General features: G+C 53.5%; 2 protein-coding genes across 2 annotated transcripts; both read right to left on the bottom strand.

The window, feature by feature from the left end:
• Positions 1-467: 467 nt before the first annotated feature.
• Positions 468-14109, bottom strand: LOC142069968 (uncharacterized). Its single transcript, XM_075122818.1, has 6 exons — positions 14061-14109; positions 12656-12808; positions 12326-12469; positions 10019-10207; positions 7674-7893; positions 468-645 (listed from the first exon to the last, which is right to left on the bottom strand). Exons 1-6 carry the CDS (start codon positions 14107-14109, stop codon positions 468-470), a joined length of 933 nt encoding a protein of 310 aa, XP_074978919.1.
• A 3737-nt stretch (positions 14110-17846) lies between these two features.
• On the bottom strand, positions 17847-23054 carry LOC125629810 (phospholipase A2 inhibitor and Ly6/PLAUR domain-containing protein-like). Its single transcript, XM_075122819.1, has 5 exons — positions 23006-23054; positions 21377-21493; positions 20867-21019; positions 20531-20674; positions 17847-18007 (listed from the first exon to the last, which is right to left on the bottom strand). Exons 1-5 carry the CDS (start codon positions 23052-23054, stop codon positions 17847-17849), a joined length of 624 nt encoding a protein of 207 aa, XP_074978920.1.
• Positions 23055-23282: the final 228 nt, after the last annotated feature.

The raw sequence follows: 23282 nt of genomic DNA on the forward strand, positions 1-23282 counted from the left end.
TTGTGAAGATTCAATCCCGGACCTGCTCTACGAACAGCTGCAATACTCGGTTCTCTCCTGTCTGTACATCTCTGCATCACTCCCTGCTTCTTCCCAGTGGCATAGGCACTGACTGAGTGTCAAACTGGTTTGGAAAAGGTTCTTTTCTGGAGAAGGGTGGGGTCCCGTGTAGCACCTGGTGCCATAGGGGGGACCCTGATCTCAGGGGAGGGAGGCGTGCAGTGCCTGGCACAATGGGGGGCCCCCAGTAGCAGGCTGGGGGGGATCTATGCAGTGCCCAGTGCAATCAGGGCCCCTGCTCTGGGGAGTCTGTGCAGCTCTTGGCACAAGAGGGTCCCTGATCTCAGTTATCGCGGTGCTAGAAATAAGTGGTAACAAAGTAGAGAAGGCACCTGTCCTCAGCCCTGCCCGTCAACCCCCACCGACCCTCTCTTTGGGGGTCTTGCAGGGCCGATCATCAACACCGTCTAGACGGGAGGCCGGTGCCCGATCTGCATTGCCCCGGGGCGGAGCAGCTGTTCCAGCACGGAGACCCTGCAGTGCGAGGGCCGTGCCAGCCAGTGCATTTCCATCAGCGGGCAGATCTCGGAAGGTGAGCGCCTGTCCCGGATTCCTTCCAGCCCCGGCTCTCCGGGCCCATAGGCACTAGGACAAAGGGAGGCCCGGGGCCGGGATTTCCAGTGGGCCAGGCCCCCGCAGCCTCCCGGCAGTTCCCGCTTTACCTGGCTATGCCCTTGGCCCAGCTCTGGGCAAGGCTCAGCCCCAGGCTCCCTATGGGGCCAGAGCCTCTTGTCACACCCTGTGGCTTTGCAAGCGAGTTCGGAGCCACGCTCCCCTATTTCAAAGCCAGCCGGCTTCCCCCTCTCCCTGTGGACATGGCTCTGACCCGTGTTTAAACCCAAACCCCGCTCCGTCCACACACAGAGCCCCCTGCCCTCACCTGCCCCGCCCTGCCAGGGCAGCTCAGCCAGGGGAGCCTGCACCCCTACCCACAGTGCAGCGGTGGCGGATTACTCAGTGGGCCGTCAGGGCCTGTGCCCAGCAGCCTCAGCCAATTGGGGGCCCCCTGGAAAATGGGCACCCCTGCACCCCAAGCCCGGTGCCTGGCAGAAGTGCCAGGTGGCGGGGGAAGCCCCAGTGCCAAATTGAGAGCTCAGATGTGTCCCTTTTAGCGCTACCGCTTGGGGCACTGAAGTACGCGGGCACGACCCCCTTAGTAGTGTTTGCAAGGACGGAGCAAGAAGTGCTTGTCATGAGTACCTGGCTGAAAGGCAGTAAAGGGACGTTAGCAAGGATACAGCAGCCGATGGGAGGAGAGCTCCCTGAAGGAGTGCTGGTCCCCAGCCGAGTCATAATCCTACCTGCTGAAGCCCAGGAAAGGGTGACTCTACTGATTGCTAATGAAACGAGTCATGATGTTGTTGTGAAGCAGGGACAAAAGACAGCAGATCTCTTTGAGCCCGAGTCGATTGTAAAACCCCAGTGTGAAACTCAAGTTCCGACAATAGACCCGGCAAAGTTTGACTTTGGAGATTCACCAGTGTCCGAGGACTGGAAAGATCGCCTGAGGAAGAAACTTTGTGAAAGATCCAAGGTGTTCTCACTGCAGGAGTGGGATGTGGGATGTGCAAAGGGAGTAGAACACAATATCAGACTACATGACTCTCGACCTTTCAGGGAGAGATCTAGGAAGATTGCTCTCTCTGAGATGGAAGATGTGTGACATCATCCTGAGGAGCTGGCTGCGAATGGCATTACAGAGTCCCGCAGCCCATACGCCTCACCCATTGTGGTAGTCCGTAAAAAGAATGGGAAAATCCGGATGTGTATTGACTACCGCACCCTAAACAGCCATACTGTGGTCCACCAGTACACTATGCCTCGAGTGCAAGATGCCTTAGACTGTTTGCTGGGAAGCCAGTGGTTCTCTGTGTTGGATCTTCGAAGTGGATACTACCAGATCCCTCTGGGAGAAGAAGATAAGGAGAAGACAGCCTTCATCTGCCCATTAGGCTTTTATCAGTTCGAACGCATGCCCCAAGGGATTTCTGGAGCACCTGCCACCTTTCAACGTCTCATGGAGAAAGTTGTGGGAGACATGAATTTACTGCAAGTGTTAGTTTATTTGGATGACCTGATTGTGTTTGGAAGAACCTTAGAGGAGCATGAAGAAAGACTTCTTAAAGTGCTTGATAGGTTGGAGGATTATGGTCTGAAGCTTTCAATTGACAAATGCCAGTTCTGCAGAACCTCAGTGAAGTATGTGGGTCACATCGTGTCCCAAGAGGGTGTGAGTACTGATCCTGATAAAATAGAAGCACTCACTACATGGCCACGTCCCAGTAACTACAGAGAACTCAAGACCTTTCTTGGATTTAGTGGCTACTACCGCAGATTTGTGAAAAACTATGCTACGATTGTAAAGCCTCTGAATGATCTTACCAGGGGACATCAGTCCAGCAAGAACAAATCTAAGACCAAGAATAAGGGGAGGGCCCCAAAGCCTCCTGTGCAGAGACACTATGGCCCCTTTGCACCATTTGGGCCACAGTGGGATGAGAGATGTGAAAGGGCTTTTCGAGAAATCATTACTTGCCTAACTCATGCTCCAGTCCTAGTTTTTCCTGACCCAAGCAAACCATTTATCCTGCATACTGATGCCAGTTTGGAGGGTCTGGGAGCCGTCCTGTACCAGGAAGTGGAAGGCAAACGTAAACCTGTAGCCTTTGCCAGCCGAGGATTGTCTGATAGTGAAACTTGCTATCCCACCCACCAGCTGGAATTCTTGGCCTTGAAATGGGCCATCACTGAGAAATTTCGAGACTGCTTGTATGGTGCTCAGTTCCAGGTGTGGACAGACAACAATCCACTGACTTATGTGTTAACAAGTGCTAAGCTGGATGCCACAGGGCAGAGATGGGTGGCTGCCTTGGCTAGCTATGAGTTCAGCATTCAGTACCGATCAGGGAGAAGCAATGTAGATGCAGATGCCTTGTCCAGGCATCCGCAGGCTCCAGAAGTTGCTGTGATACCCACAGATGGAGTGAGAGCTATTTGCAGTGTGAGTCGCCGAGAGTCAGAGGCCCGTGAGAGCCTTCAGGGATGTGTGCAGAAGCTTTGGGCCTGCCCCGTGAATGCATGCCTTCTGCTTCAGTGAACTATACTGCATTGGACCAATCTCCCTTGCCCAGGCTCAATGCGGCTGACTGGCAAGAAGCCCAGCGGCAAGATATTGACATTCGTGATACACTACTTGCCAAAAGGGAGGGGCGAAGCCCAGCTGTGGTTGTCCCACCTAACCCGGAGGGTAAACTACTATTGAGAGAATGGACCAGACTAAAACTGATTCAGGGAGTGCTACACCAAATGACCACTGACCCTTTACAAAAACAATGAGCACAACTAGTGCTGCCAAAAGAGTACAGAGCCCTGGCCATGAGGGCCCTGCATGATGACTTTGGGCATTTAGGGATGGAGAGGACCCTGGAACTGATTTGTAGTAGGTTCTATTGGCCCCAAATGGCCGAAGATGTTCGCAGGAAATGTGAGACTTGCGCTCGATGTGTTCAAAGGAAAACTCTGCCCACAAGGGCTGCATATCTCAAGAACATCACCAGCATATCTCTTGATGTTTGGGCGAGAACCAAGATTACCCATAGACTTGTGCTTTGGTGTATCAGAGGATGGAGATAGCTATGAAACTCGTCAGCAATATGTATCCCAACTAAGAGAAAAGCGGTGGGATGCTTATCACTTAGCTACCACTGTGGCTCGGAAGAACGCAGACCGCAGCAAACATTGATATGATGCTAGAGTGCGTTCGCAGGAGCTCCAGCTGGGGAAGAGAGTCCTGCTGCGAAATTTGGGTATTGCTGGCAAACACAAGATAGCTGACAGATGGAAGGCAATACCTTACCTGGTGATGGAAAAGCTGGGAGATCTGCCAGTCTACAAGATCAAACCTGAAGACGGTCCAGGACAAATAAAGACGGTGCATAGAAAACTTTTGCTCCCTCTGGGGGAATTGGTAAGCACCCCTTATGAGATGGGCCACGACAGGGCAGCCGGGCAGAACAGAAGTGCTAGACCAAAGCCGCCATCCAACACAGACAGCGGGCCCCCTGCAGCTAACTTACCCCTATTCTGCACATCTGAGAGTGAGTCTGAGGAGGAAGACACAACCCTGGTGTATCCTGGGATGGAGACAAGATTTCAGTCTCGATCAGCTGAACCAAACGAGAGTTTTCCCTCTTCCGCCCTAAACCCCATGGCGGAATTATTTAGGCCCATTTCTGACACCCCTGTGCCGCTGATGAGACCCCCCTGTGATGACACACACAGGTTGTTGGACAATGGAGACACACAGGTAGAGGATGTCCTGGGCACCTTGGACCCTCCCGCGTTAGACCTAGGAGTGCAGGAGCCTACGCCAGTAGCCGAGGGACCCTCCAGGGAAGCCTCTCCATCCGTCACTCAAGAGGATGTTCCCCCTACCTCGGCAACAGAGATTCTCAATAGACGAGACAGGGTGATAAGACCAGTAAAACGGTTAACTTATGATGCACCTGGGGTGACTAGTGAGGCACCAATACATTTAGCACACAGGCTTGTGGAAGCTCAAGTGGGCTTTCTGAGGCCCTTTGGAGGAAACCAATGAGTTGGTATAAAGGGAGTGTGATTTGTTGGGATGACAAATTCTCGGCTGGGGGGAGGATGTAAGCCGTGCCAGGATGATCTCTACCCTGACATCTGGTGGTGAGGTGCGGCAAGTTGTGGAAAAGAACTTCAGGGGCTGATCTCATTTGCATAGGCACGCCCACCCCGCCTAGAATGAGGCCATAGCTGCCCAAATGGGGGTCACTTTGGCTGCTGTGGGATCCCCAGTGTCTCTGTTATTGGGGCAGGAAGAATAACTTGCTATAACCCTGATTATGGGAACTGTGCTTGGAACTGTACTTGGCCTTTTGTTATGATGGAGGGACTCACCATCAACTAAGTAGCACTCGCTAGGCAAGGGTCATGGGTTCCAAAACTCTGGGAATTGAGAGAGACTGAGGATAAGTCTTAATACTTGGTGGTATGGGCCCCTGGGTGAGGGCTTTACATGCTAATTGTGTTTCTTCCTCTCTCTCTACTGTGGACTATCAGAGCTAATTTTGGTTTCATTAGGAGTCTAGTTACAGGTTGCTGAGCTCAGTTTGGGCTAATAGTGCACCAGCCCTGAGGCTCCCCTACTACAAGCTGAATTCACCAAAGAGCTGAACTGATTAAGAGCTGAAATCACTGAGTGTTGTGCTAAGTAGTGGGGGACCCTGAAGATATATTATGGAGCAGTTTGCGGGATGGCTGGAGTGCCTTGTGGACAGGCTGGTGCAGCCGTTTGTGGGACGGCGGGAGCTGCTTGAGGGCAGCGGAGCGGAGCAGCTCGTGGGGCGGCTGCAGGAGCGGAGCAAAGGCCTATGGAGCTGTGGGGCGGTCAGCTTCAGATCACGTAAGGTGCCCCTTACCACCCCCCCCCCATTTCCACCCAGGTTGGGAGATAAAGCTCTGCAGATAAACTTTCGAACTCTGGGGCTGCCCTGACCAGGGAAAGAGAATTTTGGGTCATTGCACTTTTCGGACTTTGGGTGATTTGGGGTTGCTGGACTCAGAACCAAAGGGAAAGAGCATGCCCCAATTTGTTTGGGGTGGGGTTTTGCTCACGGGTTGTGTTACGAATCCTGTTGGTGGTGTTTCCCCAACATAATGCCACATTGTTTCTCTCTCTTATTAAAAGGCTTTTGCTACACTCAGACTCTGTGCTTGCGAGAGGGGAATATTGCCTCTTGGAGGCGCTCAGCAGGGGTGGTATATATTTCTCCCAGGTCACTGGGTGTGGGCTCGAGCCGGTTTGCATTGTGTTATTGGAATGGATCCCCTAGATATTGAACCCGGCCCTCATTGCTGCCAACTCTGACGGGCAAAAGGGTTACACTCCTCTTGATCCTCCCGTGTAAAGGGCGTCCCTGGGACATTCCCCAGGCTAGGGCCTGGACCCATGACCCGCCAGGGCCCCTCAGTTCTCCAGCCCGGGGAGATGCACTGTGAGGGCCACCGCTCAAATGCTGCTCACACCCAGCCTCCAGCCGAGGGGTGGGCAAAATACGACCCGGGGGCCACATCCGGCCCTCCAGATGGTTTCATCCAGCCCTCAAGCTCACACCGAGGAGTGGGGTCTGGGGCTTAGCCCGCTCTGGTGCTCCAGCCAGAGAGCCGGGTGGGGGCCTTTCCCCGCTCTACATGGCTCCCAGAAGCAGCGGCAGGTCCCCCCTCCGGCTCCTATGCGTAGGGACCCCCGCAGCACCCACTGGCTGGGAACTGTGGCCCATGAGAGCTGCAGGGACGGCGCCTGCGGACGACGTGGTGCCCAGAGCCTTGGCTTAGGAGCCAGGGCAGGGACATGCCACTGCTTCGGGGAGCTGCTTGAGGTAAACGCCGCCCGGAGCCTGCACCCCTGAACCCCTCCTGCACCCCAGCCCCCTGCCCCAGCCCTGATCCCCCTCCCTCCATCTGAACCCTTGGGTCCCAGCCCGGAGCACCCTCCTGCACCCCCAACCCCTCATCCCTAGCCAGAGCCCTCAGCCCCTCACCCCAAATTTCCTGAGCAGTCATTGCCGGCCATACAATTTCCATACCCAATTGTGGCCCTCGGACCAAAAAGTTTGCCCACCTCTGCTCCAGCCTGTAAATCGCTCCCCGTTATATTGCAGCCAGACCCCTCCCCCACCCCCCGAATCACACTGCAGAGCGACACCAGCAAACCCCCCAGCCCAGCAAACCCCCCTGCCCAGAACTCCCAGCGCCCTCCGGGCCAACACAAGCTCCTAGAAAGTCCATCACTGATTCCTTGAAAGGAGACGCCCCGATCCTGTCAGCCCAAGGGAAGGTCCCAGACACACCCTGCTTTAGATCGAACACTGAGAACCAGGGAAGGGCAGGAGCTAAGTGATTACAAGCCAGAAAAGGCAGAAACGGTCTGTGCGAGGGGTGTGATGGCGCCTCCCTCTGGCCAAATGTGGCACAGCCCCAAGGTTCACGTAGCCCAACCGGGGCAGGGGGGATCCCAGGCCTGCCCAATCCTCTGACTGCTGGCTCAGGGCCCTCCAACAAAATAAACGGGCTCAGAGGAGCTCCCACCCTGCCAGAGCCCGGAGCACCTCCCTACCTCCCCCCGGGGCTCTGCGTCCCTGCACCTTTGGGGGCTTGCAGCCAGCCGCTCCCTCCTCTCTGGCAGCTGCTCTGCCCCACGGCTTTCCAGCCCCTTTATTCCTCCCAGCTGTGGTTAGCAGGGCACGCTTTAAACCTTCAGTCTCTGGAACACTATGGGGTGCTTACGCCCCAAGACAGGTACAAAGAAATCAAAGGTCAAAGGCAAGCGACGCCTCCCTTCACAGGCTAAGTCAGTTCAAAGAAAAGTTTTCCTGGCTCCCAGCTCCCACCCGTTGCACCCCCATTCCCCTTTCAAACCCGGGGAATGAACCCAGGAGTCCTGGCAGGAATCTCAGCGCTGATGGGCAGGGGAACATTTCCAAGCAGGATTACATGTGGATGGGGGTAGTGCTCCTCATCGGGATGACCCCAAGCCCAGGTGAGAGCTGGAGGAGGAATGAGAAGAAGGACAGACAGACTCAGACCCGCTGGCCAGGCCCCTAGCGTGGGCTGTGGGAGTCCGAAGCTCCAATCCTTGCTCCCCCCGATTCAGTCGGGGGACATGGCCCCGGGTTTTCCTCTCGCTGGTTTTACCCACAAATTCCATCCTGACCCCAGAATCCGCCATCCACAGCGGCACGTTCCCCAGGTGAAATCCCGCCCCCACTACCCGGCTCCCTGTGCCTGGGGACGGACGGGACTCACCTGTGGCCAGGAGAGCGGACAGCAGGCAGAGGGGCAGAGCCACCCACATGGTGCCCAGGTGTTTGCTGCAGTGAGCAGGACAGCGAGGAAGCATCTGGCTGTGGTTTTCTCAGGCAGGTTGGCAAATACCTGCCCCCTGGGGGATCGGCTGGGGCTGCCCCATGACATCCTGGTGCACCCGGAGATGGGAGATTTCACAGCCGTGCATGGGACACTGGCTGATCAGGTGATGCAATGTGTACTCAGGCCAATTCACTTGTGCATTAGTGGAGATCAGCGGTTCTCAGCCAGGGGTCCATGTACCCCAGGGGTACGCACAGGTCTTCCGGGGCACATCAGCTCATCTAGATATTTCCCTCGTTTTACAATCAGCCACTTTAAGGCACGAGTGAAGTCAGTACAAGCTAAACTGTCGACCCCTTGTTCATATTGCTCTATATACTCTACACTGAAATGCCAGTGCAGGATTTGTCCTGCGCTCCCGCCCAGTTATTTTATAATGGCAGAAATGAGAAAGGAAGCAGCTTGTCAGCAGCAGCATGGCCGTGACCTTGTGCATTTTTATGGCTGGTTTTGTGAGCAAGTCATTTTTCAGTGAGGGGAAACTTGGGGTACCAAAGACACATCAGACTCCCGCAAGGGGTACAGCTGTCTGGAAAGGTCGAGAGCCCCTGGCCTAGATCAAAGGCAAGGCGAAGGTAGAACTGTGTTTGGAGTTTCAATTTCATGAAAACCAATGGGCCGTCGCATGGTTTTCCCTTCCCCGTCTGCTGTTTTAACGGAGTAACAACCATTCACCCTGAGCACAGCCCTGGGACTCACTGACCCAGCAGAGACGCCGGAGGGATGCTAAAGAGGAACTTTAGCACCAGGAAAGTGCTGACCCCAAAGTCAGGGCCATCGCGTGTGCTGACCGCCGCATTCCTCCCTCCCCCAATCGAAGGCAAAGCCTACGTGGGTGGGGGCCCTGCCAGCTTGTTCTCTGGGAGAAGAAGCTGTAAGGATGGATTCAGGGAAGGATCCTGCCTCACTGGGCTGGCTGGATTCTTACAGGGACCGGAACGGGATGCAAAGCGGGGATCCCTGGAGACCGTCTGGGGGCACCTGAAAAGACTTGGGAAAATGGCAGTTTCTTCCATCACCGCCACCGTTTGGAACTACAGACTGCAACTCACCTGGGCATGAATTTTACCGGCTTTAACTCCTCGTGACCCTAATTCCCTTTCCTTAGCTCACGAACCTTTAGCGAGTTTCCTACAGACCTGGCTGCCAGCGTTGCCTTTGCTGTAGGATCTGGGGTCCCGTGGCTCTGGGGTAAGTGACCGGTCTCCTGGGGCTGGGAACAACCTGGGTGGGCTGGTTTGGGGTGTACGTGACCTTTTCTCCCAAAGTCCGGCTTGTCTGAGAGTATCTGAGGGGACTGGCTGTGACTCCGGGGTCAGACGGGGGCAGCGATCCAGGAGTTCACGCTGGGTGAAATCTGCTCACAGAACACCACCGGCTGGGGGGATCTGCCCTGTTTCCTGACACCTTCCCTGAGCCCAGCACTCCCAGTGGAGCCGCCCCAGAGAGCGGGACGAACTGAGCCCTGCAAAATCAACCTAGAAGGACATTTCTCCCCTCCAGGGCGTTCCCGCCCGCCTGGACAGCTGGGTGAGCCACGGCCTCTCCTTCCCACAGCCCTCCTTCCCCAGGGGAGCTCAGCCAGCCGGTGCCTTTCCCCCAGCCATGGGCCTTGCCTTGGGGGAGGGGGTCTAGGCAGGACTCCTGGGTTCCATTCCCTGGCCCTGCAAGGGGAGAGGGGTCCAGTGGTTAGAGCAGGGGCCTTGGGAGCCAGGACTCCTGGGCTCTGTCCCTGGCTTTCAGAAGGGAGTGGGCTCTGGTGGGTTACAGGGGGGGTTACTGGGAGTCAGGACTCTCGGGTTCTCTTCCTGCCAGCATCACTTGTGCACAGATAGGGGAAGGGGGGGCCCAGTACGGGGCGGTCAGGGGACAAGGAGCTAGGGGGGTACTTTCCCCACAACTCCCTTGATTCAGCCAATGCACAAAAGAAACCCGCAATGTCCCGCAAAGAGAAGCAGCAGCCAGTGGCTACTGAAGGGAGGTGCACTGCAGCCCGGCACACAGCAGAAGGGCAGGACGCCAGACTGGGGCTCAGGCTCCCCTATGCCTCCACCGGCTCTGGGAGCTGGGTAGCACTCGGCCCGGATCAGCATCTGCACTACACCCTGGGCGTATTTCCTCTCCCCCTCTCTCTTCATGCAAGCGCCAGGGGAGCCACATCCAGCCACAGCCTTCTTCACGGTCATGTCACCTGGACGGGGGGAGAGAGACGATCAGGGGCTCCCACATCCCCCCTCCCCCGACCCCCATGTGGTTTCTCACACACTCCCCTCCCAGCAGGACTGCACCCGGCTCTGCAGGCAGAGTGGGGTCTCGTGCTCAGAGCAGGGGGCTGGAACTATGTGAGAACATAACAGAGGAACGGCCCTCCTGGCTCACACCAAAAGTCCATCTAGCCCAGTATCCTCTGGCCAATCCCAGGTGCCCCAGAGGGAATGAACAGAACAGGGAACCTTCCACTGATCCATCCCCTGTCGCCCATTCCCAGCTCCTGGCAAACAGAGGCTAGGGCCACCTTCCCTGCCCACCCTGGCTAATAGCCACAGATGGACCTGTCCTCCAGGAAGTTCTCTGGTTCCTGTTTGAACCCTGTTATAGTCTTGGCCTTCAAAACATCCTCTGGCAAGGAGTTCCACAGGTTGACTGTGCGTTGTGTGAAGCAGTACTTCCTTTTGTTTGTTTTAATCCTGCTGCCTGTGGTGACCCCCCGTTCTTATGTTAGGAGGAATAAATAACTCTTGCTTATTTCCTTCCTCCACACCCTTCAATCTTCTCTAGACCTCGATCATATGCCCCCTTAGCCGTCTCTTTTCCAAGGTGAAAAGTCCCACTCTTATTAATCTCTCCTCATATGGCAGCAGTTCCATCCCCCTCATCATTTTGGTTGGGCTTTTCTGAAGCTTTTCCAATTCCAATATCTCTTTTTTGAGACAGGGCGACCACATCCGTACGCAGTGTTCAAGCTGTGGGCGTCCCATGGATTTATATAGAGGCAACATGCTTTGTCTGTCTTATTCTCTGTCCCTTTCTTCATGATTCCCTCATTCTGTTCACTTTCTTCACGGCCGCTGCACATGGAGTGGATGATTTCAGAGAACTCTCCACTATGACTCCAAGATCTTTCTTGAGTGGTAAATTCGACCCATCATTGTGTATTTCTACTTGGGATTACGTTTGCCCATGTGCATTACTTTGCATTTATCAACATTGAATTTCAGCTGCCGTTTTGTTGCCCAGTCACCCAGTTCTGAGAGATCCTTTAGTACCTCTTCGCAGTCTCCTTTGGACTTAACTATCTTGAGTAGGTTTGTATCTTCTGCAAATTTTGCCACCTCACGATTTACCCCTTTTTCCAGAACATTTCGGAATATGGTGAATAGGACTGGGCCCAGTGCAGATCCCTGGGGGACTCCCACTATTTACCTCTCTCCCTTCTGAAAACTGACCATTTTTCCTCCCCTTTTTTCCCTATCTTTTAACCAGTTACTGAGCCATGAGAGGATTTTATCCCATGACAGCTCACTTTGCTTAAGAGTCTTTGGTGAGGGACGCTTTCTGAAAATCTAAGTACACTATATCCACGGGATCCCCCTTGTCCACATGCTTGTTGACCCCCTCAGAAAATTCTAGTAGATTGGTGAGGCGTGATTTCCCTTTACCGAAACCATGTTGACCCTTCCCCAACAAATTATGTTCATCTATGTGGCTGACAGTTCTCTTCTTTCCTATACTTTCAATGAGTTTGCCCAGTACTGAAGTCAGACTTATTGGCCTGTAGTTGCCGGGATCAGCTCTGGAGCCCTTTTTAGAAATTGGCATGTCATTAGCCATCCTCCAGCCATTTGGGACAGAAGCTGATTTAAATGGTAGGTTACAAACCACAATTAGTAGTTCTGTAATTTGACATTTGAGTTCCTTCCGAACTCTTGGGTGAATCCCATCTGGTCCTGGTGACTTATTACTGTTTAATTTATCAATTTCTTGCAAAAACTCCTGTAATGACTCCTCAATCTGGGACAGTTCCTCAGATTTGTCACCAAAACAGAGAGGCTCAGGTTTGCGAATCTCCCTCCCATCCTCAGCCGTGAAAACCGATGCAGAGAATTCATTTAGTTTCTCCGCAATGGCCTTATCCTCCTTGGGTGCTCCTTTGGCATCTCGGCAAGTAGGACTCCAGGGTTCTCTCTGCAACTCTGCCAGGGGAGTGGAGTCTAGTGGGTCAGAGCAAGGGGGGCTGGGACTGAGCCAGGACACCTGGGCTCCACCTCGTCCTCTGTGTTCAGACCCCGCCGCCATCTGGAGGACTTACCCAGTGTTAATATCCCAGATTCCTCAACACAATGGTCCTCGGTGCCGGTGCCGGCCAAGATCCCCACCGGCTGCCTGTCAAAACGATCCACTATGAAAACCATCTGGCACTGCCGGCCATTGGGGACGGAGCTCACAGTTGGCACTGAGAACAGTCAGACACACACAGTCAGCCAGGGGTGGGGAGTCACCACACGCTGGGCTCGATCCCAGCTCGGGGAAGGGAGTGGGGTCTAGTGATTAGAGCAGGGGGGCTGGGCGCCAGGACTCCTGGGTACTCTCCAGGCAGGTGTGGCCAGAGCACGGCTCTAGGTTTGCAGCAGACACACACCTGGGATGGCTCCGGCGTTGCAGCCGTCGGTGTCACAGCAGGCGATGTTCACCCGCACGGTGACATTGTGCGCGTAGGTCAGCGAGAAGGGACCGGGCTCACAGTTCTTGGGCTCCAGGCACGATTTACCCGTGTAGGAGAAGGGGGATCCCTCTGTGGAAGGGAAACAGAGCATCACCTCTGAGCTCCCCAATGGACCCCCAGCTGCTTCATCCTCCCCTTTTGTTCCATCCACCCCACCCCCAACTAATCTCATCTTCCCTCCGACCCCCAATAAAATCCTCTCTTCTGTCTGATCCAGGCCCTACAGCCACCCACTGCAATTCCCCATCTCATCCCATCCCCTGTCTATGACATTACCTTTCCAGACTGAGCAGTCCCTGCTCCTGGAGAGCAGAGGAGTCTATTGGTTAGAGTAGAGTAAGCTTCCACACACACACCCCGCCATAACTCTCTGCTCCAGGCCTCTGCCTCTCAGAGTTACGTCAGCTCAGCCACACTCGACTTCAGCCCACTTTTCATCGCTGATCCTGCCAATTCTCTTCTTCAGAATACGATTGACGCTTGTTAAGCCTCTGGATAGATGGCTGTGTGCCTCCAGCAAGTGATCCCAGGAGCATCAACTCTTTCCTCTCCAGAGCGTGGGGGCCTTTAAATTCACAATGTGAGCATAAGGCTTTTTAAGAAAGAAAGAAAGAGAAAAATTTTCCCACTTTGGTTTTTTTAGAGTTTTCATGTGGAAGCATCAATTAAACCTCAGAACGCCTTCCCCTGCCCCTTCTATGTCCCTAGATGGTAGCAAAGTGATCTTATCCCCATCTAAGAAATAGGGAAACTGAGGTAGAAAAAAGATGTGTTCAATTCAGGGTTAGAAGAAAGAAAACAGCCGAGAAGTCCTCACTCCTGACTCCCAGCCCACTCTAACCCACGAGACCCCACTCCTCTTTCAGAGCCACGGACAGAACCTGGGAGTCCTGATTCGCAGCCATCTCTGCTCAAACTCACTACACCCCAGCCCTCTTCCACAGCTGGGGAATGAACCCAGGAGTCCTGGCAGGAATCTCAGCGCTGGTGGGCAGGGGAACATTTCCAAGCAGGATTACAAGTGGACGGGGGTGGTGCTCCTCATCGGGATGACCCCAAGCCTGGGCGAGAGCTGGAGGAGGAATGAGAAGAAGGAAGGACAGACGGACTCTGACCCGCTCTCCAGGCCCCTAGCGTTGGCTGTGGGAGTCCCAAGCTCCAATCCCTGCTCTCCCCGAGTCAGCCGGGGGATGTGGCCCCGGGTTTTTCTCTCGCTGCTTTTACCCACAAATTCCATCCTGACCCCAGAATCTGCCATCGACAGCGGCACGTTCCCCAGGTGAATTCCGGCTCCCTGTGCCCGGGGACGGACGGGACTCACCTGTGGCCAGGAGAGCGGCCAGCATGCAGAGGGGCAGAGCCACCCACATGGTGCCCGGGTGTTTACTGCAGTGAGCAGAAGAGCGAGGAAGCATCTGGCTGTGGTTTTATCCGGCAGGTTGGCAAATACCTGCCCCCTGGGGGATCAGCTGGGGCTGCCCCATGACATCCTGGTGCACCCGGAGATGGCAGATTTCACAGCCCTGCATGTGACACTGGCTGATCAGGTGATGCCAATATGTACTGATGCCAATTCCCTTGTGCATTTGTGGAGATCTGTGGTTCTCAGCCAGGGGTCCATGTACTCCAGGGATACACACAGGTCTTCCGGGGGGTACATCAGCTTATCTTGATGTTTGCCTCATTTTACAACATGCCAGATATAAAGCACTAGTGAAGTCAACGCGAGCTAAAATTTCCTGACACAATGACTTGTTTGTGCAGCTCTATGTACTGTCCACTGAAATGTAAGTGCAATATTTATATCCCAGTGGAGTTATTTTATAATTACACAGTGGAAATGAGAAAGGAAGCTATTTGTCAGTCACAGTGTGGCCGTGACACTTTTATATATTTTTAGAATAACATGAGAAAGGACCTGTCATAAATATAAAGGGAAAGGGAACCACCTTTCTGTCCCCGGTGCTGTAAAATCCCTCGTGGCCAGAGGCAAAACACTTTCACCTGTAAAGGGTTAAGAAGCTAAGGCAACCTTGCTGGCACCTGACCCAAAATGACCAATGAGGAGACAAGATACTTTCAAATCGGGAGTGAGGGAAACAAAGAGACTGCTTGTCTGCGTGATCTTTTGCTTGGAACAGCTCAGGAATGGAGTCTCAGAACTTCTGTTAGTTAGTAAGTAATCTAGCTAGAAATGCGTTAGATTTCCTTTTGTTTAATGGCTGGTAAAATAAGCTGTGCTGGAGGGAATGAATATTCCTGTTTTGGTGTCTTTTTGTAACTTAAGGTTTTGCCTAGAGGATTCTCTATGTTTTGAATTTGATTACCCTAGAAGGTATTTACAATCCTGATTTTACAGGGGTGATTCTTTCACCTTTTCTTTCATTCAAATTCTTCTTTTAAGAACCTGTTTGCTTTTTCATTGTTCTGAAGATCCAAGGGTTTGGGTCTGTGTTCACTTGTACAGACTGGGGAGGATTCTTATCAAGCCTTCCCCAGGAAAGGGGATGTAGGACTTGGGGTGATATTTTGGCGGAAGACATCTCCAAGCGGGCTCTTTCCCTGGTCTTTGTGTAAGACGCGTGGTGGTGGCAGCGTACGGTTCAAGGACAAGGCAAAGTTTGTACCTTGGGGAAGTTTTTAACCTAAGCTGGTAAGAATAAGCTGAGGGAGTCTTTCCTGCGGGTCCCCACATCTGTACCCTCGAGTTCAGAGTGGGGAAGGAACCCTGACAGGGCCATACTGGGTCAGACCAAAGGTCCATCTAACCCAGTATCCTGTCTTCCGACAGTGGCCAATGCCAGGTGCCCAGAGGGAATGAACAGAACAGGTAATCAAACATCAAGTGTTCCATCTCCTGTCAACCATTCCCAGCTTCTGGCAAACAGAGGCTAAGGACACCGTCCCTACCCAGCCTGGCTAATAGCCATTGATGGCCCTATCCTCCATGAATTTGTCTAGCTCTTTTTTGAACCCAGTTTACTTTTGGACTTTGCACATTCCTCTGGCAAGGAGTTCCACAGGTTGATGGTGCATTATGTGAAAAAACACTTCCCTTTGTTTTTTTAAACCTACTGCCTCTTAATTTCATTTGGTGGCCCCTAGTTCTTGTGTTATGAGAAGGAGTAAATAAAACTTCCTTATCTACTTTCTCCACACCACTCATAATTTTCTAGACCTCTCTCCTATCCCCCCTTGTCCGTCTCTTTTCAAAGCTGAAAAGTCCCACTCTTATGAATCTCTCCTCACGGAAGCTGTTCCATCCCCCTAATAATTTTATGACCCTTTCTGAATCTTTTCCAATTCCGATATCTCTTTTATACGCTGGGGTGACCACATCTCCACACAGTTTTCAAGAATGGGAGTAGCATGGATTTATATAGGGGCAATATGACATTTACTGTCTCATTATCTCTCCCTTTCTTAATGATTCCCAACATTCTGTTCTCTTTTTTGACATGCACTGCGTACTGTGAACTATCCACTGTGACTCCAAGATCTCTTTCTTGACTGGGAACAGCTAATTTAGACCCCATGTCTGGTTTTGGAACCAAGTAGTTTTAAGTGAGGGGAAACTTGGGGTATCCAAGACACATCAGACTGCCACAAGGGGTACAGCTGTCTGGAAATGTCGAGAGCCCCTGGCCTAGATCAAAGGCATGGCGAAGGTAGAACAGTGTGTTTGGAGTTTCGATTTCATGAAAACGAATGGGCCGTCGCATGGTTTTCCCTTCCCCGTCTGCTCTTTTAACGGAGTAACAACCATTCACCCTGAGCACAGCCCTGGGACTCACTGACCCAGCAGAGACGGTGCAGGGATGCTAATCAGGAACATTAGTCCAAAGGCAGGGGCCATCATGTGTGCTGACCGCTGCGTTCCTCCCTCCCTGCATCGAAGGCAAAGCCCACGTGGGTGGGAGCCCTCCCAGCTTGTTCTCTGGGAGAAGAAGCTGTAAGGATGGATTCAGGGAAGGATCCTGCCTCACTGGGCCGGCTGGACTCTTACAGGGACCGGAACCGGATGCAAAGCGGGGATCCCTGGAGACGGTCTGGGGGCACCTGAAAAGACTTGGGAAAATGGCAGTTTCTTCCATCACCGCCACTGTTTGGAATTACAGACTGCGACTCACCTGGGCATGAATTTTACCGCCTTTAACCCCTTGTGACCCTCAATCCCTTTCCTTAGCTCACGAACCTTTAGCGAGTTTCCTACAGACCTGGCTGCCAGCGTTGCCTTTGCTGTAGGATCTGGGGTCCCGTGGCTCTGGGGTAAGTGACCAGTCTCCTGGGGCAAGGGACAACCTGGGTGGGCTGGTTTGGGGTGTACGTGACCTTTCCTCACAAAGTCCGGCTTGTCTGAGAGTATCTGAGGGGACTGGCTGTGACTCCGGGGTCAGACGGGGGCAGCGATCCAGGAGTTCACACTGGGTGAAATCTGCTGACAGAGCACCACCGGCTGGGGGGATCTGCCCTGTTTCCTGACACCTTCCCTGAGCCCGGCACTCCCAGTGGAGCCGCCCCAGAGAGCGGGATGAACTGAGCCCTGCAAAATCAACCTAGAAGGACATTTCTCCCCTCCAGGGCGTTCCCGCCCGCCTGGACAGCTGGGTGAGCCACGGCCTCTCCTTCCCACAGCCCTCCTTCCCCAGGGGAGCTCAGCCAGCCGGTGCCTTTCCCCCAGCCATGGGCCTTGCCTTGGGGGAGGGGGTCCAGGAAGGACTCCTGGGTTCCATTCCCTGGCCCTGCAAGGGGAGAGGGGTCCAGTGGTTAGAGCAGGGGGCTTGGGAGCCAGGACTCCTGGGCTCTATCCCTGGCTTTCAGAAGGGAGTATGGTCTGGTGGGTTACAGGGTGGGGTACTGGGAGTCAGGACTCCCGGGTTCTCTTCCTGCCAGCATCACTTGTGCACAGATAGGGGTGGGGGAGCCGGTACGGGACGGTCAGGGGACAAGGAGCTAGGGGGGTACTTTCCCCACAACTCGCTTTATTCAGCCAATGCACAAAAGCAACCCGCAATCCCCCCCAAAGAGAAGCAGCAGCCAGTGGCTGCTGAAGGGAGGTGCACTGCAGCCCGGCACGCAGCAGAAGGGGAGGATGCCAGGCCGGGGCTCAGGGCTCCCCGATGCCTCCACCGGCCCTGGGAGCTGGGAAGCACTTGGCCTGGCTCAGGATCTCCGGCACGCCCTGGGTGTATTTCTTCACCAACGCTCTCTTCACGCAGGCGCCAGGGGAGCCGCATCCAGCCGCAGTATTCCTCAGTTTGATGTGACCTGGACAGGGGGAGAGACGTGATCGGGGGTTCCCAATTCCCCCCCCCCCCGACCCTCATGAGGTCTCTCACACACTCCCCTCCCAGCAGGACTGCACCCGGCTCTGCAGGCAGACTGGGGTCTAGTGCTCAGAGCAGGGGCCTGGAACAACATGAGAACATAAGAGGAATGGCCCTCCTGGGTCACCCCAAAGGTCCATCTAGCCCAATATCCTCTGGCCAATGCCAGGTGCCCCAGAGGGAATGAACAGAACAGGGAATCATCCAGTGATCCATACCCTGTCGCCCATTCCCAGCTCCTGGCAAACAGAGGCTAGGGCCACCTTCCCTGCCCATCCTGGCTAATAGCCACAGATGGACCTGTCCTCCAGGAACTTCTCTAGTTCCTGTTTGAACCCTGTTATAATCTGCGCCTTCACAACTTCCCCCGGCAATGAGTTCCACAGGTTTCTTGTGCGTTGTGTGAAGCAGTACTTCCTTTGGTTTGTTTTAGACCTGCTGCCTGTGGTGACCCCTCATTCTTAATGATTCCCAGCATTCTGCTCGCTTTCTTCACAGCCGCTGCACATGGAGTGGATGATTTCAGAGAACTCTCCACAATGACTCCAAGATCTTTCTTGAGTGGTAAATTCGACCCATCATTGTGTATGTCTACTTGGGATTACGTTTGCCCATGTGCATTTCTTTGCATTTATCAACCTTGAATTTCATCTCCCGTATTGTTGCCCAGTCTCCCAGTTCTGAGAGACCCTTTAGTACCTCTTCACAGTCTGCTTTGGACTTCACTATCTTGAGTAGGTTTGTATCTTCTGCAAATTTTGCCACCTCACTATTTACCCTTTTTTCCAGAACATTTCGGAATTTGGTGAATAGCACTGGGCCCAGTGCAGATCCCTGGGGGAATCCCACTATTTACCTCTCTCCGTTCTGAAAACTGACCATTTCTTCCTACCCTTTTTTCCCTATCTTTTAACCAGTTACTGAGCCATGAGAGGATTTTATCGCATGACAGCTCACTTTGCTTAAGAGCCTTTGGTGTGGGACGCTTTCTGAAAATCTAAGTACACGAAATCCATGGGATCCCCCTTGTCCACACTCTTGTTGACCCCCTCAGAGAATTCTCGTACACTGGTGAGGCGTGATTTCCCTTTACCGAAACCATGTTGACCCTTCCACAACAAATTACGTTCATCTATGTGGCTGACAGTTCTCTTCTTTTCTATAGTTTCAATGAGTTTGCCCTGTACTGAAGACAGACTTATTGGCCTGTCGTTGCTGGGATCACCTCTGGAGCCCTGTAGCCAGACAGCCAGACCCCCCCCCCACCCTCGGACCAGCATTGCTGGAAACACAGGAGGAAGCCGGAACAGGGCACTTAACATATATTCCAGCAGAGCCTTTGAAGCTGTGAAAAGCACAGGTGTGCTGCTACAATGTGCCTCTGGGAACAGATACAACGATTAAGCTCACAGCAGGCAGAGGCCCTGTGACAGACATGGCTCTTAGCCCCTACTAAATAGCGTGATGCACACACCCCAACATCCTAGGTGTGAAAATATTTACCCTGATAAAAGAAATGTCCAGTAGTCGACACTTATTGTTTCTCTCCCTTGCAAGTGTAAACTACTCTTGCAAAAGCTGGCGTCACCCAGACAGACCAGCCCCAATTTGGCATAAGAAAGGAGAAAGAGAATAAAGGAGTACAGAGGTATAAGTAGGGGACCTACAGCACCATGGTTTTGGAGTGCTTTTCACTATCTATCTGCTGGTCAGATAAGTGACAGCCTCCCAAGGCTTCTGCAGCTAAGAGGGTCCCTAAGCCTTGTCCCTTATTCATCTTTCCGCGGAATTGAGTGACCGATCCTGGCTTGGCACCGCTGGAATCGAGAGATGCAAGGAGGATAAGAAGCACCCACACCTGATCTCCTATCTTTAGTGTACACATATTTTGAAATAGAGCTCTGTACTTTGTTTTCTTTCTTTGGGATTGTGGCTTCAGTTTGTAACCTGTTTGTGTGTGTAACATCTCTACATTTAAATAAGTAGGCACTGATTTAAATAAGTAGGCACTGATTTAAATGGTAGGTTACAAACCACAGTTAGTAGTTCTGTAATTTGACATTTGAGTTCCTTCCGAACTCTTGGGCGAATCCCATCTGGTCCTGGTGACTTATTACTGTTTAATTTATCAATTTGTTGCAAAAACTCCTGTAATGACTCCTCAATCTGGGACAGTTCCTCAGATTTGTCACCAAAACAGAATGGCTCCAATTTGGGAATCTCCCTCCCATCCTCAGCCATGAAGACTGATGCAGAGAATTCATTTAGTTTCTCCGCAGTGGCCTTATCCTCCTTGGGTGCTCCTTTGGCATCTCGGCAAGTAGGACTCCTGGGTTCTCTCTGCAACTCTGCCAGGGGAGTGGAGTCTAGTGGGTCAGAGCAAGGGGGGCTGGGACTAAGCCGGGACACCTGGGCTCCACCTCATGCTCTGTGTTCAGACCCCGCCCGCATCTGGAGGACTTACCCCGTGTTACTATCCCAGATTCCTCAACACAATGGTCCTCGGTGCCGGTGCAGGCCAAGAGCTCCTTCTCGTTCCAGAGATGTGGCCCCCCTCTGAGGTACGACGGGCACTGCCGGCCGTTGGGGACGGAGCTCACAGTTGGCACTGAGAACAGTCAGACACACACAGTCAGCCAAGGGTGGGGAGTCACCACACATTGGGCTCAATCCCAGCTCGGGGAAGGGAGTGGGGTCGAGTGGTTAGGAATGGGGGCTTTGGGCTGGGAGCCAGGACTCCTGGGTTCTCTCCAGGCAGGTGTGGCCGGAGCAGGGCTCTAGGTTTGCAGCAGACACACACCTGGGATGGCTCCGGCGTTGCAGCCGTCGGTGTCACAGCAGGCGATGTTCGCCCGCACGGTGACATTGTGCGGGTAGGTCAGCGAGAAGGGGCCGGGCTCACAGTTCTTGGGCTCCAGGCACGATTTACCCGTGTAGGACAAGGAGGATCCCTCTGTGGAAGAGAAATAGAGCATCACCTCTGAACTCCCCAATGGACCGCCAGCTGCTCCATCCTCCCCTTTTGTTCCATCCACCCCACCCCCAACTAATCTCATCTCCCCACCCCCCGCGATAAAATCCTCTCTTCTGTCTGATCCAGGCCCCACAGCCACCCACTGCAATACCCCATCTCATCCCATCCCCCGTCAATGACATTATCATTCCAGAGTGAGCAGTCCCTGCTCCTGGAGAGGAGCGGAGACTATTGGTTAGAGTGGGAGAGGGGCTGGGAGCCAGGATTCCTGGGTTCGACCCCTGTCTTCAGGAGGACAATGGTGTCTACACTTAGTAGAAATCTTCTTTCACTCACCCAGCCTGATCTCTGCCACGACGGTGACGCAGGTCCCTTCCGAGGGGGCGCAGGGCTGCAGGGGGCCGGAGCACGATTGCTCTCTGGATGCACACACCTCGCATTGCAGAGCGCCCCCTGGAGGTTGGAAAAATCCATTCTCAGTACAAACCCCAGCTCCACACCCTTCCTCAGGCAGTGCCCGTGGGCGAAATACCACCAGCAACCAAGAGGTGGCACTGTGGGAGTTGTTACCACCAATGCCTCCTCACTGAACGTGTGGGCAGGCAGATCTTGGAGAAATTCCACCTGCTTTTGCAGCAGTTCTGCCCAGTTCCATTTAACGCTCCGGAGGGGGAAAGGCATCTTGCTAGCTGGTCATTTGTATCTTACTCAAAACCACAGACAAGTCTGTTTGCTGCCTGAGTGTCTGTGGCTAGAATACATTTTCACCTGCTGACGTGGCTATCTGGGGTGCAGCTTGTGCCTGCGAACAAACCCCACACATCTGTGTAGACAGAAAAACAAGAATTCGGCTGCTCTGAAGAGGGGTTTCTGCCTGGCTTTGCAGTGAACCTTTCTCACACACACACACACCCTGCCGTAACTCTCTGCTCCAGGCCTCTGCCTCTCAGAGTTACATAAGCTCAGCCACACTCGACTTCAGCCCACTTTTCATCGCTGATCCTGACAATTCTCTTCTTCAGAATACAATTCACGCTTGTTAAGCCTTTGGATTAATGGCTGTTCGTCTCCAGCCAGCGATCCCAGGAGCATCAACTCTTTCTTCTACAGAGCGTGGGGGCCTTTAAATTCATTACGTGAGCATAAGGTAGTTTTAAGAAAGAAAGAAAGAAAGAAAGAAAGATTTTCCCACTTTGGTTTTTTTAGAGCTTTCATGTGGAAACATCAATTAAACCTCAGAACACCTTCCCCGCCCCTTCTATGTCCCCAGATGGTTGCAAAGTTATATTATCCCTAGCAAAGAAATACGGAAACTGAGGTAGAAAAAAGATGTGTTCAATTCAGGGTTAGAACCAAGAAGACAGCTGAGAACTCCTCACTCCTGACTCCCAGCCCACTCTAACCCACGAGATCCCACTCCTCTTTCAGAGCCACGGACAGAACCCGGGAGTCCTGATTTGCAGCCATCTCTGCTCAAACTCACGACACCCCAGCCCGCTTCTACAGCTGGGGAATGAGCCCAGAAGTCCTGGCTCCCAGCCCCCACCCGTTGCAGCCCCATTCCCCTTTCAAACCTGGGGAATGAACCCAGGAGCCCTGGCAGAAATCTCAGCGCTGAAAGGCAGGGGAACATTTCTAGGCAGGATGACATGTGGACAGGGGTGCTGCTCCTCATCGGGATGACCCCAAGCTCGCGCGAGAGCTGGAGGAGGAACGAGAAGAAGGAAGGACAGACGGACTCAGACCCGCTGGCCAGGCTCCTAGCGTGGGCTGTGGGAGTCCCAGTCTCCAATCCCTGCTCTCCCCGAGTCAGCCGGGAGACGTGGCTCCGGGTTTTCCTCTTGCTGGTTTTACCCACAAATTCCATCCTGACCCCAGAATCCACCATCGACAGCAGCACGTTCCCCAAGTGAATTCCGCACCCCACCACCCGGCTCCCTCTGCCCGGGGACGGACGGGACTCACCTGTGGCCAGGAGAGCGGACAGCAGGCAGAGGGGCAGAGCCACCCACATGGTGCCTGGATGTTAGCTGCAGTGAGCAGAACAGCAAGGAAGCATCTCGCTGTGGTTTTATCCGGCAGGTTGGCAAATACCTGCCCCCTGGGGGATGGGCTGGGGCTGCCCCATGACATCCTGGTGGACCCGGAGATGGGAGATTTCACAACCCTTCACGTGACTTTGGCTGATCAGGTGATGCAATGTGTTTTGAGGCCAATTCCCTTGTGTGTAAGTGGAGATCAG

Source organism: Caretta caretta, chromosome 24 (genome assembly GCF_965140235.1).
Source record: "Caretta caretta isolate rCarCar2 chromosome 24, rCarCar1.hap1, whole genome shotgun sequence".
Taxonomy (NCBI): Eukaryota; Metazoa; Chordata; order Testudines; family Cheloniidae; genus Caretta; species Caretta caretta.

Bases quoted from the DNA above. Each gene is read 5' to 3' on its own strand.
- LOC142069968 (XM_075122818.1), bottom strand. From the start codon at position 14,109: ATGTGGGTGGCTCTGCCCCTCTGCATGCTGGCCGCTCTCCTGGCCACA. The intron at 12,470-12,655 runs GTGTGTGTCTGC...GACTGTTCTCAG, and splicing joins CAACGCCGGAGCCATCCCAG to TGCCAACTGTGAGCTCCGTC. The intron at 646-7,673 runs GTCTGAGTCTGT...CCTTTGTCCTAG, and splicing joins GCTAGGGGCCTGGCCAGCGG to TGCCTATGGGCCCGGAGAGC.
- LOC125629810 (XM_075122819.1), bottom strand. From the start codon at position 23,054: ATGTGGGTGGCTCTGCCCCTCTGCCTGCTGTCCGCTCTCCTGGCCACA. The intron at 21,494-23,005 runs GTGAGTCCCGTC...TCCAACCTCCAG, and splicing joins GTCCGCTCTCCTGGCCACAG to GGGGCGCTCTGCAATGCGAG. The intron at 18,008-20,530 runs GTAAGTCCTCCA...CCCCCTGTCCAG, and splicing joins ATCTGGGATAGTAACACGGG to GTCACATCAAACTGAGGAAT.